General features: G+C 37.0%; 1 protein-coding gene across 1 annotated transcript in view; it reads left to right on the top strand.

Annotated features, from left to right (window-relative positions):
- Window positions 1-15832, top strand: part of UBL3 (ubiquitin like 3) — a 72570-nt gene that overhangs the window by 44573 nt on the left and 12165 nt on the right. The window contains exon 2 of the mRNA XM_037048220.1: window positions 12254-12362. Within this exon, the coding sequence (XP_036904115.1) occupies window positions 12254-12362 (109 nt within the window). The remainder of the gene's footprint in view (window positions 1-12253; window positions 12363-15832) is intronic.

The following is a 15832-nucleotide window of genomic DNA, read 5'->3' as shown; positions in this document are numbered from 1 at the left end:
TCACACCATCATATTTCCACTAATAGGAAATGCACAGAGAAAAGAATTGTCATCTTCCTGAAATACATGAAAATATATTATGAATATAGAAAAAGCTTTTCTCTCTTCCAGTTTTTTGCCTTTGCCAGTTTCTTATCTCCTATCTATAATTTAATATTGTAAATTCTTCGTGACAGAAATAATTATACTGAACTTTCATTCTTTTTTTAAGTTGATTTTAGAAAGAGAAACATCAATGTGTCCTGTTAGTTATGCATTCATTGGTTGATTATTTTATGTGCCCTGGCCAGGGATTGAACCTACAACCTTGGCATTATCAGGGCAACACTGTAACCAACATTACTACCCAGCCAGTGCTTGAACTTGTGTTCTTAATTGAGGCATACAAAACTTAAAAATTCTCCTTAAAACAAATGTTTCCTTAGATACAAATTTGGTGTCCCAGAGAAAGTTCTTTGGTTTCATTTGAATTTGCTATTTGAATGATGGTATGTATAAGAAATTAGACTGGTACGATTGTGAACTGAAATCTGGTTAAAGCAACTAGTTTATAGCCTGTGTTCAAATTTTAAAGGGGCTATTGTATAGTTGGGCTTTAATGTCGTACAGAACCATAATTTAATTTCAAATCAGTGTGTTTTCTCAGTGTACAAGATTTGGAATTTGAAAAAATACGTATTGTGCAATCTTCTCATGGAATTTTAATTTTATCAAAGTTTTCCAAACTTATTGTAAAGTGAATGTGCATTACAAATTATTTAAAGAGCATTATATAGTTAATATTATGTGATTTGCTATACTAATGATGGGTATGATCATGATAATGACAGTTTGTGATTATAGCTCATTAGGCACTTACTGTGTGCCGGGCAGTAAGTGCTGTGTAAGTTTTGAGCTATGTTATTTTACTCCAAATTGTTTTTATAAGAACCCAGTGTTTGTTTTTTCACTGATGAGGTAAAACAAAAATCAGTCTACTTAGAGAGCAAGAAGGGTAATTGACTGTTAATTCATTTTTATAGTCCAGAAGCTTCACTTCCATGTTCATTGCTTAAAACATAATTTAATGAGTAAATAGTTGACAGTTTATGTAATTTAAAAAGCATTAATATTGCTTTGGAATATAGTGCTTCACCTACTTTTTAGAATGAGTTACATGTATTGGAAATTCATATTTCCAGTAAAATTAGATATTTATTGTAAAAGTTTTACTTGGGAAAATAAGCTAGGGAACTCTCTGACCTCCTGTCTTCCAGGGTAGGTAAGTGTTTCTACAATTAAAAATAAGGAATTCATTTTTTATTTTTTGAGGAAGTTATGTAGTGTTTTCCATAGTACCTACCCCAGTCTGCATTCCCACCAACAGTGCACCAGGGTTCCCTTTTGTCTACAACCTCTCTAGCACTTGTTTGTTGATTTGTTTATAGATGGCCGTTCTGACCCATGTGAGGTAATATCTAACATGGTTCTAATTTGTATCTCTGTGATGGCTAGTGATGCTGAGTATCCTTTCATATGTCTCTGGGTCCTCTGTATCTGCTCCTTGGAGAAGTGTCTATGCAGGTCCTTTGCCCATTTTTTTTCCCCTGAGCAAAACATAAGCTTTTATTGTGGCAAGTCCCAGGATTTTAGGGCTTTTGTGTTTTGTTGAAATGTTTAAGTTACCCTCATTAAACCAGGTGAGATAGTGGACCTTCCAGAACCTCTGACATTTTTGGTTTTGTCTTAACCATGATAGATGTTTTAGCACCATTATCAGTTAGATGTTAGGTATTCAGGTATCCTAGAGGTAAACCATGATAAAGTAAAAGTTACTTTCCCAAGCCTCACTGGCAAGTTGAAAATTTAAGACAAATTTTAACTAGAAAAATTCTTCATTTTTTAAATAATTAAGATTTTTAAAGAATAATAGTACTCATAATACTGTAAAAGGGGTCTTTGCCCATTTTTTAAATTGGATTGTTTGTCTTCCTGGTGTGGAGTCATATGAATTTCTTACGTATTTTGGAGAGTAAACCCTTGTCTGATGTATCACTGGTAAATATGTTGTCCCATACAATCGGTTTCCTTTTCATTTTAATGATGGTTTCTGTAGCTGTGCAGAAGCTTTTTAATTTTGTGTAATCTTGTTTTTTTATTTTCTCCTTTGTTTCCAGTGCCTTAGGAGATATATTGCCAAAAATGTTGCTGCATGGGATATCTGAAATTTTACTGCCTATGTGTTACAGAACAGAAGTCCTAGGTGGGGGCAATATTTGGCCCACCCAGGGATGCCAAAAAGTGCTACAGAACAGGTGCCCCTCCCAGGGATGGTATACTGATACCTACTGGGCTCGTCTGTCTGCTGCCAGAGGAAAGACATCTCTCCATGCCAGAGATTTGTGAAAAGGAAAGGAAAGGTTTATATAAAGCTATACATAGACTTAAAGTAGTGACCCAATGTCCCCATTAATATATCAAAGTACTTTAGGATAACCACAGATGCCCACAGTGATTCCTTCTCCCCCTGCCCTAATTTGGGGTACTGTAACTCAGGAAAAGAAGCACACATTCGCGTTTCAGGCTGCTGGCACCGTCAGCTGTGTCACCGTCCAGGCAGGATCACCAATTACTCCAAAGCCATGTGGCACCTTCTCATGGTCTACTGGCAAGAGTTCTTTGTATCCATTTTCCAGGCAAAGTGTCTCCTGCTTCCCAGGCCACTTGGCTGAAGGGACCATCTCAAAGCTGCGTGGGCCTCTTCTACCAAAGCTGCAGGGGTCTGCACTCTGCCAAAAGCACATGGCTTTCTTCTTCAACTGGCTGCGGGGGTCCCCACTCTGGCAAAGCCATGTGGTACTCCCCTTCACATGGCTGTGGGGGTCCCCACTCTGGCAAAGCTGCATGACTCGCCTTGCTAAAGCTACATGGTGATTCTCTCTCACATGGCCGCAGGAGTCACCATTCTGGTCAAAAGTGTGTGGTTCTCCCTTCAATGGCTGCTGCATCTGCCTTTAAATCCCCAAGCCAATCTTCTTCTGCAGCCCCATTTCTGACTTCTCCCACAATTGGCTACACCTGCTAGGACTCCTATATCTTCTCGGCTTTACTGGGCTGCCATAGTAAGTCTGGGCAGGCGTGGTCCTGTGGCGTGGAGCCAGTCATCTCCAAGCTCTCACACAGGCACTGTAACAAGGGGGTGTTGCCTCCCAATTGAATTTTGGGTGGAAGTCACTTCCATCCCCCTGGCTCAGAGCATGGCTGCAGCTATTTAACATATTGATGAAACCAGTTAAAGGTTATAGATATGTTAAATGACCATTCTAGAGGTTATTTGCAAAACTGTCGCTATGCAAAACAACACTAAATGGTGCTGTTCCATTTGTTGGGGGTGGGGGTGGTCAAGGGGTGAGGACATCTTATTTGTCTTTCTAATATTTCCTGAACACTCTGAGTTCTGGACCCCATTCCAAATCCTTTTTTGCCCCCCCCTTGGCTGCACCCTGTTACATATGTTTTCCTCTAGGACTGTTATGGTGTCACAACTTACCCAGCAATTCCACTGCTAGCAGTATGCCCTAATCCCAAAATACCAATTTAAAAGATCTTAAACACCCCTACATCCGTAGCTGTGCTATTTACAATAGCCAAGTGCTCAAAACAGCCTAAGTGCCCATCGGTAAATGAGTGGATCAAAAAACTGTAGTATATTTATGCAGTGGATTACTTTGCTCCAGAAAGAAAGAAGGAACTTCTATCTTTTGTGGCACTGTAAATGGAACTTGACAATATTATGCTAAGTTAAATAAGCCAATCATTGAAAAACAAATACCATATGATCTCATCTATAGGAGGAATCTAATGAACAAAATAAACTAATGAGCAAAATAGAACCACAGGCATAGAAACATTTAACAGACTGACAGTGTGACCAGAGGGGAGAGGGATAAGGGTAGAAAGAAGGGAAAGGGACTAGTCAAAGAACATGTATGAATGCCTCATGGACATGGACAGTGGTGTGGAGATTGGCTGTGGGAACGGGGCATGGGCTGGGTGGAGGAGGGCAAAGGGGGAAACATTGGGACACCCGTAATATAATAACAATAAAGATTTAAAAAAAATAAAACAATTCAAAATGTAAAAAAAACCGCATTTACTTATAGTGCCATTAGATATTTTATGTACCTTACAGGAAATAAAATAACATATCTCGTGTTTTAAAGTAAATAAATAAATATAAGGAATCCTAGTGAGGTTTTATGTATAAAGACAATATTTTAAATGAATTCAGTAAAGTAGCAGGATACAACATTAATATCCAAAAATCAGTTGCATTTTTTATGCTAATAGTGAACTAACAGAAAGGGGAATAAAGAAAACAGCCCCATTCACAATTGGTTCAAAAAGAATAAAATATCTAGAAAGAAACTCAACCAAGGATGTAAAGACTTGTACACAGAACATTATAAGACACTGAAGAAAGAAGCTGAAGAAGATAAAAATAACTGGAAGCACATACATAGCATGCTCATGGATAGGAAGAATTAACATCATTAAAACATCCATAGTATACAAAGCAATCTATAGGTTCAGCACAACTCCTATTAAGATTCCAATGATGTAATTCACAGAACTAGAACAAATATTTCAGAATTGTATATGGAACTCCAGAAGGCAACAGCGATCCTGAGAAAGAAGAACAAAGTTGGAGGAATCACCTTCCTAATATCAAACTATACTATAAGTCCAGAGTAATCAAAAGAGTCATGGTTCTGGCATAAAAACAGACACATAAATAAGGGGACAAAATAGAAAGCCCAGAACTAAACCTATAACTTTATAGTCGATTAATATTTGACAGAGGAAGCAAGCACATACAATGAGCTAAAGATAATTTATTCAATAAATGGTGTTGGGGAAATTGGACACACCCACACACAAGAATAAATTCAAAATGCATCAAAGACTTAAATATTAGGCCTGAAACCATAAAAATCATAGAAAACATAAGCAGCAAAATCTTGGCCATTGCTGGTAGCAATTTTTTGTTGGACCTATCTGCCCAGGCAAGGGAAATAAAAGAAAAAATAAACTGATGGGACTACATCAAACTAAAAAGTTTTTGCACAGCAAAGGAAATCATCAACAAAATAAAAAGACAATCCATAGAATGGGTGAATAGATTTGCTAATACATTGGATAAGGGGTTAAATATCCAAAATTTATAAAGAAGTTATAAAACTCAACACCAAAAAAACAAACAACCCAATTTTAAAACAGGCAAAAGATCTGAATAGACACTTCTCCAAAGAGGACATATAGATGGCTAACAGACATATGAAAAGATCTCAGTGTCACTAATCAGAGAAATGCAAATTAAAACCACAAGGAGGTACCGTCTCACACCTGTCAGAATGTCTGTCATCAGTAAATTAAGAAATAAGTCCTGGGAAAGATGTGGAGAAAGGGGAACCCTTTTTGCACTGTTGGTGGGAATGCAGGCTGGTGCAGCCACTGTGGGAAGCAGTCTGGAGATACCTCAAAGTTAAAAATCGATCTGCCTTTTGACCCAGGATCCTATTTCTAGGAATATATTCGAAGGAACCCAAAACACTAATTTGTAATTTTTTAAGTCATTTTTATTAATGTTCTAATACTGTTGTCTCCATTTTCCCACTCCAAATCACTAATTTGAAAGAATGTTCGCATCCCAATGTTCTTTGCAGTGTTATTTCATTATTTACAATCACCAAGATATGGAAACATCCCAAGTGTTCATCAGTAGATGAGTGGGTAAAAAACAACTATGGGACATTTACATGATGGGATACTACTCAGCCATAAAAAGGAACAAAATTTTACCCTTTGCGACAGTATGGATGGACCTGGAGAACATTATGCTAAGTGAAATAAACCAGTCAGAGAAAGACAAAAGCATAAGATTTCACTTACATATGGAATCTAATGATCAAAGTGAACTAATTAGGAAGATGGAGACAGACTCGTAGATAAAAGCAGGATGATACTTAGTGCTGGGGGTATGTTAGGGGTGGAGGGATTGAGCAAAAAGGAAAAAGAACTCACGGACATGGACAACAGTTTGGTGATTGGTGGGAGCAGTGGGATATAAGAGGATTAATGGTAATGGAAAATAGATTTAATATTTTATATATATGGAAAATTGATACCATGCTAGGTGCTAAAAGGAATGTAGAAAAAGATTCCATAGTTTTAATCCATGTAGCAGACCTCAGTGTACTTCAGTTTATGACTCCATATTACAAGTAAATTCATAGGCAAGAAGTCACATGTGCTTTCTTAGGGGTTAAAATCTGTTGTCATGGATGACTTATAACAACTTCCTCACAAATAGGACTGCTGCTCCCAGTGGGGAATAGGAATGCTTTCTGGGCTTCTCTAATTTTGTTTTGAAATTCTTGTCCTATGATTAAAAAAATTAGTTTCGTTATTTATTCAGGACTGGGCTTAGAAGATATTATTGATGCCATCTCTCAGACATACCAGCCAGAGTGTGTATATATTGGGGTGGAGAGCGCAGGGCACCAAGCATTACAAGTAGAAGGAATAACCTGTGTAAAGGCCTTGATGAACTGAAAGAAGATACCTGTGATTGGAACATAGTGAGGGCAAGAGTGATTGAGATGAGAATGGAGAATAATAATGGAAGATGATGATGAGGGATTTGCTGGGGCCACCTGGTTCACTCTAGCCAAGTGGTGAACAGCGGTATGTATTATTAGCACACCTGGGTTCAAATCTCACTTAGCTTCCCTCCTTGCTAATGTCTAAACTCATTCCTGCAACTCTAAAATGGGGGGGGGGGGGCGGGCGTGGTAGTAATACCTTCTTCAGAGTCTGGCTAGGTGGAGTGGTGACCAAGTGCAGTGCCTGAAATATAGTAAGCCACACAACAAATGGCAGGCTGTTGGCATCTTTCTTCTTTATTCACATGACCACTCTGGATTCTCAGGCTCACAGGCTTTCCTTCTGTTACCTTTCAAATTCATTCAGCAAGTATTTATTGGGCACTTAAAGTGTTTTACCCTTAGCTATGCTTCTCTGCCATACTTATGTTTGTATGTCTCTCTCATAGTTTGAAGGCTATGAAATCCGCAGGGATTTCATATTAAATCTTTTGTAATCCAGGCACCAAGTATAGTGTCTGCTTCAGAAAATGTTGGAATAAATGGACAGCTAAAAGAAAGTTTATGAAACACGATTACCATATTTTAGCACTGCAGTTGCTTAGTTTGTTTTATATTAGTCCTATGTAGAAAAATGAACACATTTCTTATTGCCCTTATTCCATTTTTCTTTAACAAAAATTCAATATATGTCAGTTACAAATCCATAACTCTAGAAAAATAGAAAATATGCTTGCCCCAGGCAGTGTGGTTCAGTCCGTTCTGTGTCATTCCACAAACTGAAGGGTGACCAGTTCAGTTCCTGGTCAGGGCACATGCCTGGATTGCCAGTGTGGTGTTCAGGTGGGGCATGTACAAAGGCAGACAGTTAATGTTTCTTTCTCACATAGATGTTTCTCCTTCTTTCTCCCTTCCCCTCTTTCTAAAAATTAAGAAAAAAATAAATTTTAAAAGAAGGAAATTATGCTTATCTATTTTCAGATTCATACATTGCCTCAAAAGAAGTCACTGGTAGGTTTTTGTCTTTTTTTCAAGATTAAGTAGCTATTAATACAATATTATTTTTTTAAAAAGAACTATTTTCTTCAGAGCCTCTCAGAACTAAACAAAGAACTATTTATTTAAAAAAAGAGAACGATTTATTTTACTTCTCTTATTTGCATATACTATCTCTATGCAAATAAGAGAAGTAAAGACAGACATATAATACCATATAAAAAATTCAGCAACTTGAGTGCTTTTTAAAAAAAATTCTGTGTATTTTTAGATAATTATAGATTCACCTGCCTTTGTAGGAAATTGTACAGAGAAATCCCATATACCTATAACCCAGTTTTCCTTAATGGTAACATCTTAATAGAACTGTGGTACAATATCTCAGCAGGAAATTAATGCTGATAAAATCCACAGACTTCATTCAGATTTCTCTAGTTGTCATGTCTGTATGTGTATTTAGTTCTCTGCGGTTTTATCATATGTGCAGATTCACATGACCACTTAGTTCCAGCACAAGGATCCTTTGTGCTTCCCTTTCATAAACACAGCCACCAATGCCTCCTTCTCACACTTGGCCACCATGCTTCTTTTCTACAGTTCATAATTTTGTCAATTCAAGAATATTATGTGTATGGAATCATACAGTATGTAACCTTTTGGGGTTGACTTTTTTTAACACAGTATAATCCCCTCGAGATAAATTGAGAGCTTTTAAAAAGGGATTTTCAAAGAAAGTCTTACACCTTTTCCACTGGGCCTCTTGCTTGCCGTTTAATAAAAAAGAGGGAATCAGCGCCAGAAAGGCAAAGGTGCTTTCCCCTCAAGTGAAGTAAGAGTACCCCAGTAATCATGTTCTTCTTCAGAGACTCTCAGAGAAGTTGCAATTTCTTATCTACGTGTTGATCTGTTTCTTAGTGAAAAACAGTCCTTTCTTTTAAAGAGTACGCTCCACCTCCATAACGTCTGTTTTATATCCAAAGACCATTCCAGTTAATTCCATCTTTCATTCCTTCTCTCTCCTTCCTCTGATTTTTTTTAATCCTGACGAACTGAAAGCAGTAGTTGTTGAATTAAGTTCTAGATGAGATTTCTGCAAATTGATATAATCAATTTGACTGAAAACTTTTTTTTAAACTTGAAATTACACGCATTGAAGAATTCTTGTTGTTTGCATTGGCTTTACCACAGGGGTATCAAACTCATTTTCACCAGGGGCCACATCAGCCTCCTGGTTGCCTTCAAAGGGCTGAATGTAATGTTAGGACTGTACAAATGTAACTATTCCTTAACAGTTAAACTAGAGCTTGGCACTGCTACTGGGTAGAAACAAGGTGCTGGGTCAGATAAAACAAGGTGGAGGGCCAACTCGGCCCACAGGCCTTATGTTTGCCCCCTGTGCTGTACAGCAGGATCATGGTGGTTCTGCCTCACTAATACCATGATTTATGGTATTAGTTTTTATTTGTTTTGTTTGATTTGATTTGTTTGCCTCAAAAGTAATTATAAAATTTGTAATTCATTTGGATGATCAAAATACCATCCCTTGAGAATTTTATTACATAGTAGGAGCTCTATCTCAAGTCATCCAGAGTCTTAATAGTTTTGTTTATTAGACAAGTATGTATATGTAGTGTATCATCTTTTAAGCTGTAAATAGGAGCCTTGTTTTTAACTCATTATCAATGTGTTGCAGCTCCCACTACCTCACAAGCATTGGTTATTTTAAGGTATTTTGTAGGTTGACTTAGCTTTACTTTGAAGAAGTAAAAAGACCTTTCATGAATAAATATTTAAATAATTGGTGCATAATCTTTTAAAAGGAACTAGCTCATATTTAGAACTGTATCTTCATCTCTGTATATCACTACCAAAAAATTACTATTATCAATGTCCATTCCACATAATGCATTTGCCCTTTGATAAAATGCCCAGAGTGCTGAAGCCTAGATTTGAATCTTACTGCGTATCTTTTCAGTCTACATTTCCACTTGCATCTTGAAACTAAAAAACTAAAATATTAGTCAGTAAATATTGATAAAACGCATACAATATTCCAGGCACCATTCATTACAGGCACTTGAAGTGTTTTAGGCAGTGTGTTACGTCATTTAACTTAATTTTGTGTTTCTTGCTATTATTTTAAATTTTGGACATAAATTTCTTTCTTGACGCAGTCTTTATCTGTCATAGTTAGTTTTAGGTAATTTTAACTGTAAGATTTAGTAAATGCTTGGATTTATGTATTTATGGGCATTGTCACATTTCCCTCCTTTCCCATCCACAGAGGTGATTAGGCTTGGCTTCCTGTAAGTAGATTTTAAAATCTTACCCTGTTTTTTTGTTCTCATTTTGAGGCCCCCAAAGCACTTTCACGACGTACAAAACTCAAATGTTTTGGGGGCCAGGCAGGTACCATAAATATTTGAAGCAGAACAGTGTAAGTAAGTAGGGATTGGAAGGGTCTCTATCAAACTGAAAAGTTCCTACCCACATGTAAACATTTTTTTTTATTTTAAAGATTTTATTTATTTATTTATTTATTTATCTTTAGAGGAGACGGAGAGAGGGAGAGAAACATCAATGTATGGTTGCCTTTTGTGCGTCCCCTGCTGGGAGTTGGCCTGCAGGGAACCGGCTTGCAACCCAGGCATGTGCCCTGACTGGGAATCGAACCTCAATCCTCTGGTTCTCAGGCCTGTGCTCAATCCACTGAGCTACACCAGCCAGGGCTAACATTTTTAAAAGTATTTTTAGTCTGTGTCAAAGACATTTAGAGCCTAAAGTTTCCAACATTCTGAACACCTAAATAAACAACTTCTTTAGATGTGAATTACCAATTTATTGGTGAGTAATGTATACCAGTTTTAAAATAGGAAATACCTAGAATACATATTCTAATATGGAACTCAGTTCTCTATCTGATATGGAATCCAGTTGTACCCCATTGAATATAGAATTGTCTGCATGTAGCGTTTTTCTGGATGAGATATTTTATGACCTTCAACTCATCTTCAGAGTGGTGAGGTGCTGGGAGAGGCAGTGGCCATGGTGGTAGCAGGTAGATTGGTGTCTTGGTGGTGCTGCATCAGGCACCAATTTATCATTGTAGCCTTTGCCATCTTACAGATTTTCTGGTATTTTTTTGTAAGAAAAAAATACTGGCAATTGAAGATGAGAGATTAGGTAACCTGGGACCTGGTACAATTTGAACTGGTACAGTGACATTCTCTATTCTTTCTATATAAAGAAGCAGGGCTTCGTGCCAGGGCTCAGCTCTGGACCAGACCCAATGTTTAGGAAGGTCTTTTTTGTTGTCTTAACAAAGGCCCAGAAGTATAGAAGGCCATACTTGTGTTTCTGTAACTTAAAGGGAGGTGTATGGATGTTGTGATTTCAAAAAATACTATCAAGTTAATTATGCATAAAAATAAAAATTAAAAAGTGAACATTTTGGAAAATGTGTTAAGAATAGCATATAAGCGGCCCTGGCTGGTGTAGCTCAGTGGATTGAGCACAGGCCTGCGAACCAGACGATCGCAGTTCGATTCCCAGTCAGGGCATATGCCTGGGTTGCAGGCTGGTTCCCTGCAGGCCCACTCCCAGCAGGGGATGCAGGAAAGGCAACCATACATTGATGTTTCTCTCCCTCTCTCCTTCCCCTCTAAAGATAAGTAAATAAAATTTAAAAAAAAAGAATAGCATATAAGCAAATACCTATTTAGTGAGAAATGTAAATCCAGTGGATCTCAAAAATTTTAATTTTACTGTCTACCTTAGATTTTCTATTGAGAATCTGTGCTCTTCGTCATACATATCTCCTCTTCCCTCTCCCAGGAAAATCCACAATCATGCATTTGGGATTAAAGTAACTGCTGTCATTGATTCCTCTATTAACCATAATAAACTTCTCTAAAATTATAGCTTCTGGTTAATTTGTTTAGGTTTAAATAATTGTATAAATAAAAAGTTTTATACAATTTTTTATTTTTTCCAAGAAGTAGATTAATATCTAACATTTTTTCCTGTTGAGTGAAGTTATCTGCAGAGTCACCATTTTTGTTAGTTTTGCAATGGAAAATATGCATTCTGAAGTAATAGTGATAACCTGTAAAAGTCCAATTCTGAACATTGTTGGAATAAATTTTAGAGACATAATAATGGATTTTGGTTTTCCATTGTTCATTTATTATGGCATATCTATCTGCTCTTCCCTCATATGTTGTAAATGTTAGAAATTATATCATATATCAAATTCCCATCCTCTAAAAAAATTTTACAGCCCTCACCAATGTGGCTCAGTTGGTGGGGCATCACCCCACAAAGCAAAAGGTCGCTGGTTGGATTCCCAGTCAGGGCACATGCCTGGGTTGCTGGTTCAGTTCCCTGGTCAGGGTGCATGTGAGAGTTAACTGATTGATGTTTCTCTCTCATTCCCTTCCCTCTCTCTAAAAATAAATAAAATCTTTTATAAAATGTTTTTATATAATTTAAGTAAATACAAACGAGGAAATGATATTAGTAATAATTTAGAATGTGATCAAAATGAAAAATTGAGTCATATTTTATTTAAAAAGTTGCAGGTTTATATTAAAAGCATCACTGTCTTCTTTCAGATCAATTTGCGCCTTATCTTGGTAAGCGGGAAGACAAAAGAGTTCCTGTTTTCTCCTAATGATTCTGCTTCTGACATTGCAAAGCACGTGTATGACAATTGGCCAATGGGTGAGTTGTATTTTTCTCTTGAGTATGAGTAATGTTAATTCACCCTATCTTTACCTTGTTTCATAAACATTTTGAAAAGGTTTTAAATATATAAGATATAAAAAATAATTAATTGAGAGCATAAGGCTCAAAGTTTAGATTATCACTGTGTGACCTTCCATTTTTTGCTCTTCAACAACCTCACTGAGAAACAGAAAAGGAGCCACTATGCTAAGTCCCTGTTTTTGACTCAGAACTGCTTGATGTAAATGAAAATTATTTTTAAAAAGTAAAATACACTACAGCTAACATATAAACACTTCCAATTAGTAAACCTATTAATACCAAGACATAAAAAAAGGAAAGAAAACTACCTTTAACAAATTATATTCTCTTTGGTCTATTCTATGCATAAGCTATTTAAAATTGAGTTTGCCACAAGTTTAATTTCTACTTCATGTCACTTCATGTGTTCTCTGAACTACTCAAGTCAAGAAGATATAAAACCCATTTGTGCTTTGCATTTTTAATCCAGTGTCCATGACACCAAAATGGTGAGCGAGTGGGTATCCTTCCTCCCTTCCTCTGGTCCGTTCTCTGTGGGAAGACTCTGTCTTGCCATCCTAAAGTGCGCTTTCAGTGCATGCTCTTCCTTTGACTTTCCCCACTTCACCTTGACCCTCTCTCTCCTGTGCCATAGTGACAAGACTGAGCTGATTTCACTTAATTTTACTAGCCAGAGCAATTTGGACTTTTAAAGGGCAAGATGTATTTCAACAAAGAGCACAGTGTATAAAAAATGAATAAATTAGATCAGTATCTCTTTACATTAAATAATATATGGAACTGTCAGAGGAAGACAATTCTTGTAGATTCCCTAGTACTGACTTAAGTTATTTTAGTACAATGTTTATTTTTAAAGATAAAAACATCAAACCCAGTTAAAACTCTTTATTCTTATTTACTCATATGCAGCCATAAAACTAAAAAGATATACAAGGAAAATGCACACATAACTCTAAAACCAATAATATTAAAACTAACAATATTAATGTGCTGGAAGGTATATTTTTCCTAAGACCAACTTATGGCTTGGACCATAAATATGGCACTATTAAGCTGGCAGGCGTGTGCCCCTGCTTGCTGTGCGAGGACCCAGTCACCACAGAACCTTCACCCACACCGTGTGCCAAATTGTCATTCAGCCCTCACTCAGCAGGAAAGAGTCATTTATGTATTAAATCCGCCTCTGTTCGTTCCTTGATAGCCTCTTGACAATTAAAGAAGTCCTGCTTGGTGCCAGTTCAGTCATAAACTTAAATGCATACAGGGGCATTAAAACCCCAAGTCTGTACTAGGTTATAAGGGGGTTATTCAAATCATCTAGCTAATCTCTTCTAGATTATCGTTAAAATGAAAAGGCAATTTAAAAATTCTTAAAAAAAGACTTTGAGACCCTAAGAGCATGTTTTTGTTATTCATAGACCTGAATTTAAGAAGCACTGATTTAGATACTTTAAGTATCTAGATACTTTAGATCTAGATACTTTCAGATAACTAGATCTTTTCTTCATACTCATAACTGAGGGACAAGTCAGTGTTTGTCCTAAATCAGAAAGCTACTGAAGGTAAAGATTACAGGTAAGAAGAAGTGTCAGAAAAGCTGAAGTGGGCTAAACTAGGGGCCCTTGGCGTATTGGAATGTCTTCATAGCCAGGGAGGAGAGAGGGCTGTCAATATGAAAAGCATTTTAAAAATCAAACACTGATGTTTTAACTAAATATGACGTAACATTACTTTAGTGATTTTGAACAGAAGGGAGGGTAAAGATAGCTTTTGACATCTATGGATATTATAGAAAAAATTATATAAGACAAAAATTGAGTATTCCTCAAAAATTTATTTTTGGGGACAACGTTATGACTTGAGGTAAAAGAAATATTTTTACCTTCACAGTTGGGTGCCTTGGATATTAAAATCAGTTTTAATTCCTTAGAATATCCTGAGTAGTGGTAAACAAACCTAAGGCTCAAGTGCAGGCCTTTGCTATAGTTTCCCAATTGAATGAACCATCTGCTAGCACAGGAAATTGATTGTGTTAATCCTGTGGTACTTATTTCCGCAAAAAAAGTGTTTGAACCCAGCCTTTCCCAATTTGCCAGTTGTATTGAGAAATTTTAGACAATGTAGAAAATAAAAATACATCATTTAATTTTTATTTTACATAAAATATTTAAATTAAAAATCTAGTTCCACATTGCATGATATAATGCACCAAAGGTCAGCAAACGTAAATATTTATTGGTGCTAATAATAGCAGTGTAGTAAATACTCAGTCAGTCAAAGAGGGTACTTTGTACAATATAATTGTGGAAGGAACTGGTTTTCCTCAGTATAACCTTCCACAGCTCCGTGGGATGTTGCTGATGGGTGGACCAGTGACACATGTAGCTGTTACTGGCTCAGAGGCCACACTGAGTGCATGTTACTGGCAGCTGAAACTGTCCCTGAGGCGTCGTTCTTCTCCAGGTCTCCAAATTTCAGGTGCTCCGAGAGGGCAGGGGAGCTAGCTTGTTAAACCGGTGGTGTATGCCGAACTCAGGGCACCGTACAAGATAATGAAATATGTGGCTTCAAGTTTCTGCAGCTCACAAAAGACTTTAAAGGTTTTTAGACTTTTTCTCTGTGAATTAGATAATCACTGTCATTTGGCTTTATGGAATACTTCCATCTTGACCAGAAATATTCTATTAAACTGTAATTTTGCATATGATGGAGTCAAAGTAACTCATACAAAAGTGTTTGAGGCTTATTTTACCTTTCTTATAGAAGAGGGATTTGGGAGCTGTAGAGTTGGAAGTAAGGAAGGCATGCCAGGGGGAGGGAAGATGGATGGAAAAAAGGCAGGAGGGGCCTGAGTGGGGGGAGGGGAAAGGAGGGAATAGAAATGACTGAGATTTCTTTCCCCAGTACTCATTTCTGCTGTGCTGAGTCACTGAGAGGCACTGGTTTTATCAAATTCATCTTCATCATTTTAAACACTAAAATAAAGGCAAAAAGAAAGTGTTCCATTTACCCCCTTTTTCTGCCGTCACTTCCTCTTTGGGATGTTTTAAACTCATTTTGGTGTTGACTGTTATCATCTCCTGATAGTAGGAGCTCTTGCACTCATCATACCGCATTGCTGAGAGAGACAACGATGGAGTTCTCAAATCTTTATAAAAATCAAGCTTTAACTATTATATCCCCAAGCTAGTGAAAATTACTAACCCCATACCCTGTCACACACCAGTGTCCTCACAGCGTTATTTTAACAGAGTGGTGTTTGGTCAGCCACACACTTACGTGAACTGTTACTCATCCTGCCCACCAGTTTGTCTTTTGATTTTCTTTGTGCATTTTGCTAGATTCCATAGTGTTTTTTTGCTAGCTTCTGAATATTTTGGGTAAAGTGAATTAAAGTTGTATCTTCTGTAATATTTACCAATGAC

The sequence above is a fragment of the Sturnira hondurensis genome, unplaced genomic scaffold (genome assembly GCF_014824575.4).
Source record: "Sturnira hondurensis isolate 20B ecotype Veracruz unplaced genomic scaffold, ASM1482457v3 Scaffold0006413, whole genome shotgun sequence".
Classification (NCBI taxonomy): domain Eukaryota; kingdom Metazoa; phylum Chordata; class Mammalia; order Chiroptera; family Phyllostomidae; genus Sturnira; species Sturnira hondurensis.
This window is presented reverse-complemented; position numbering and strand designations above follow the sequence as displayed.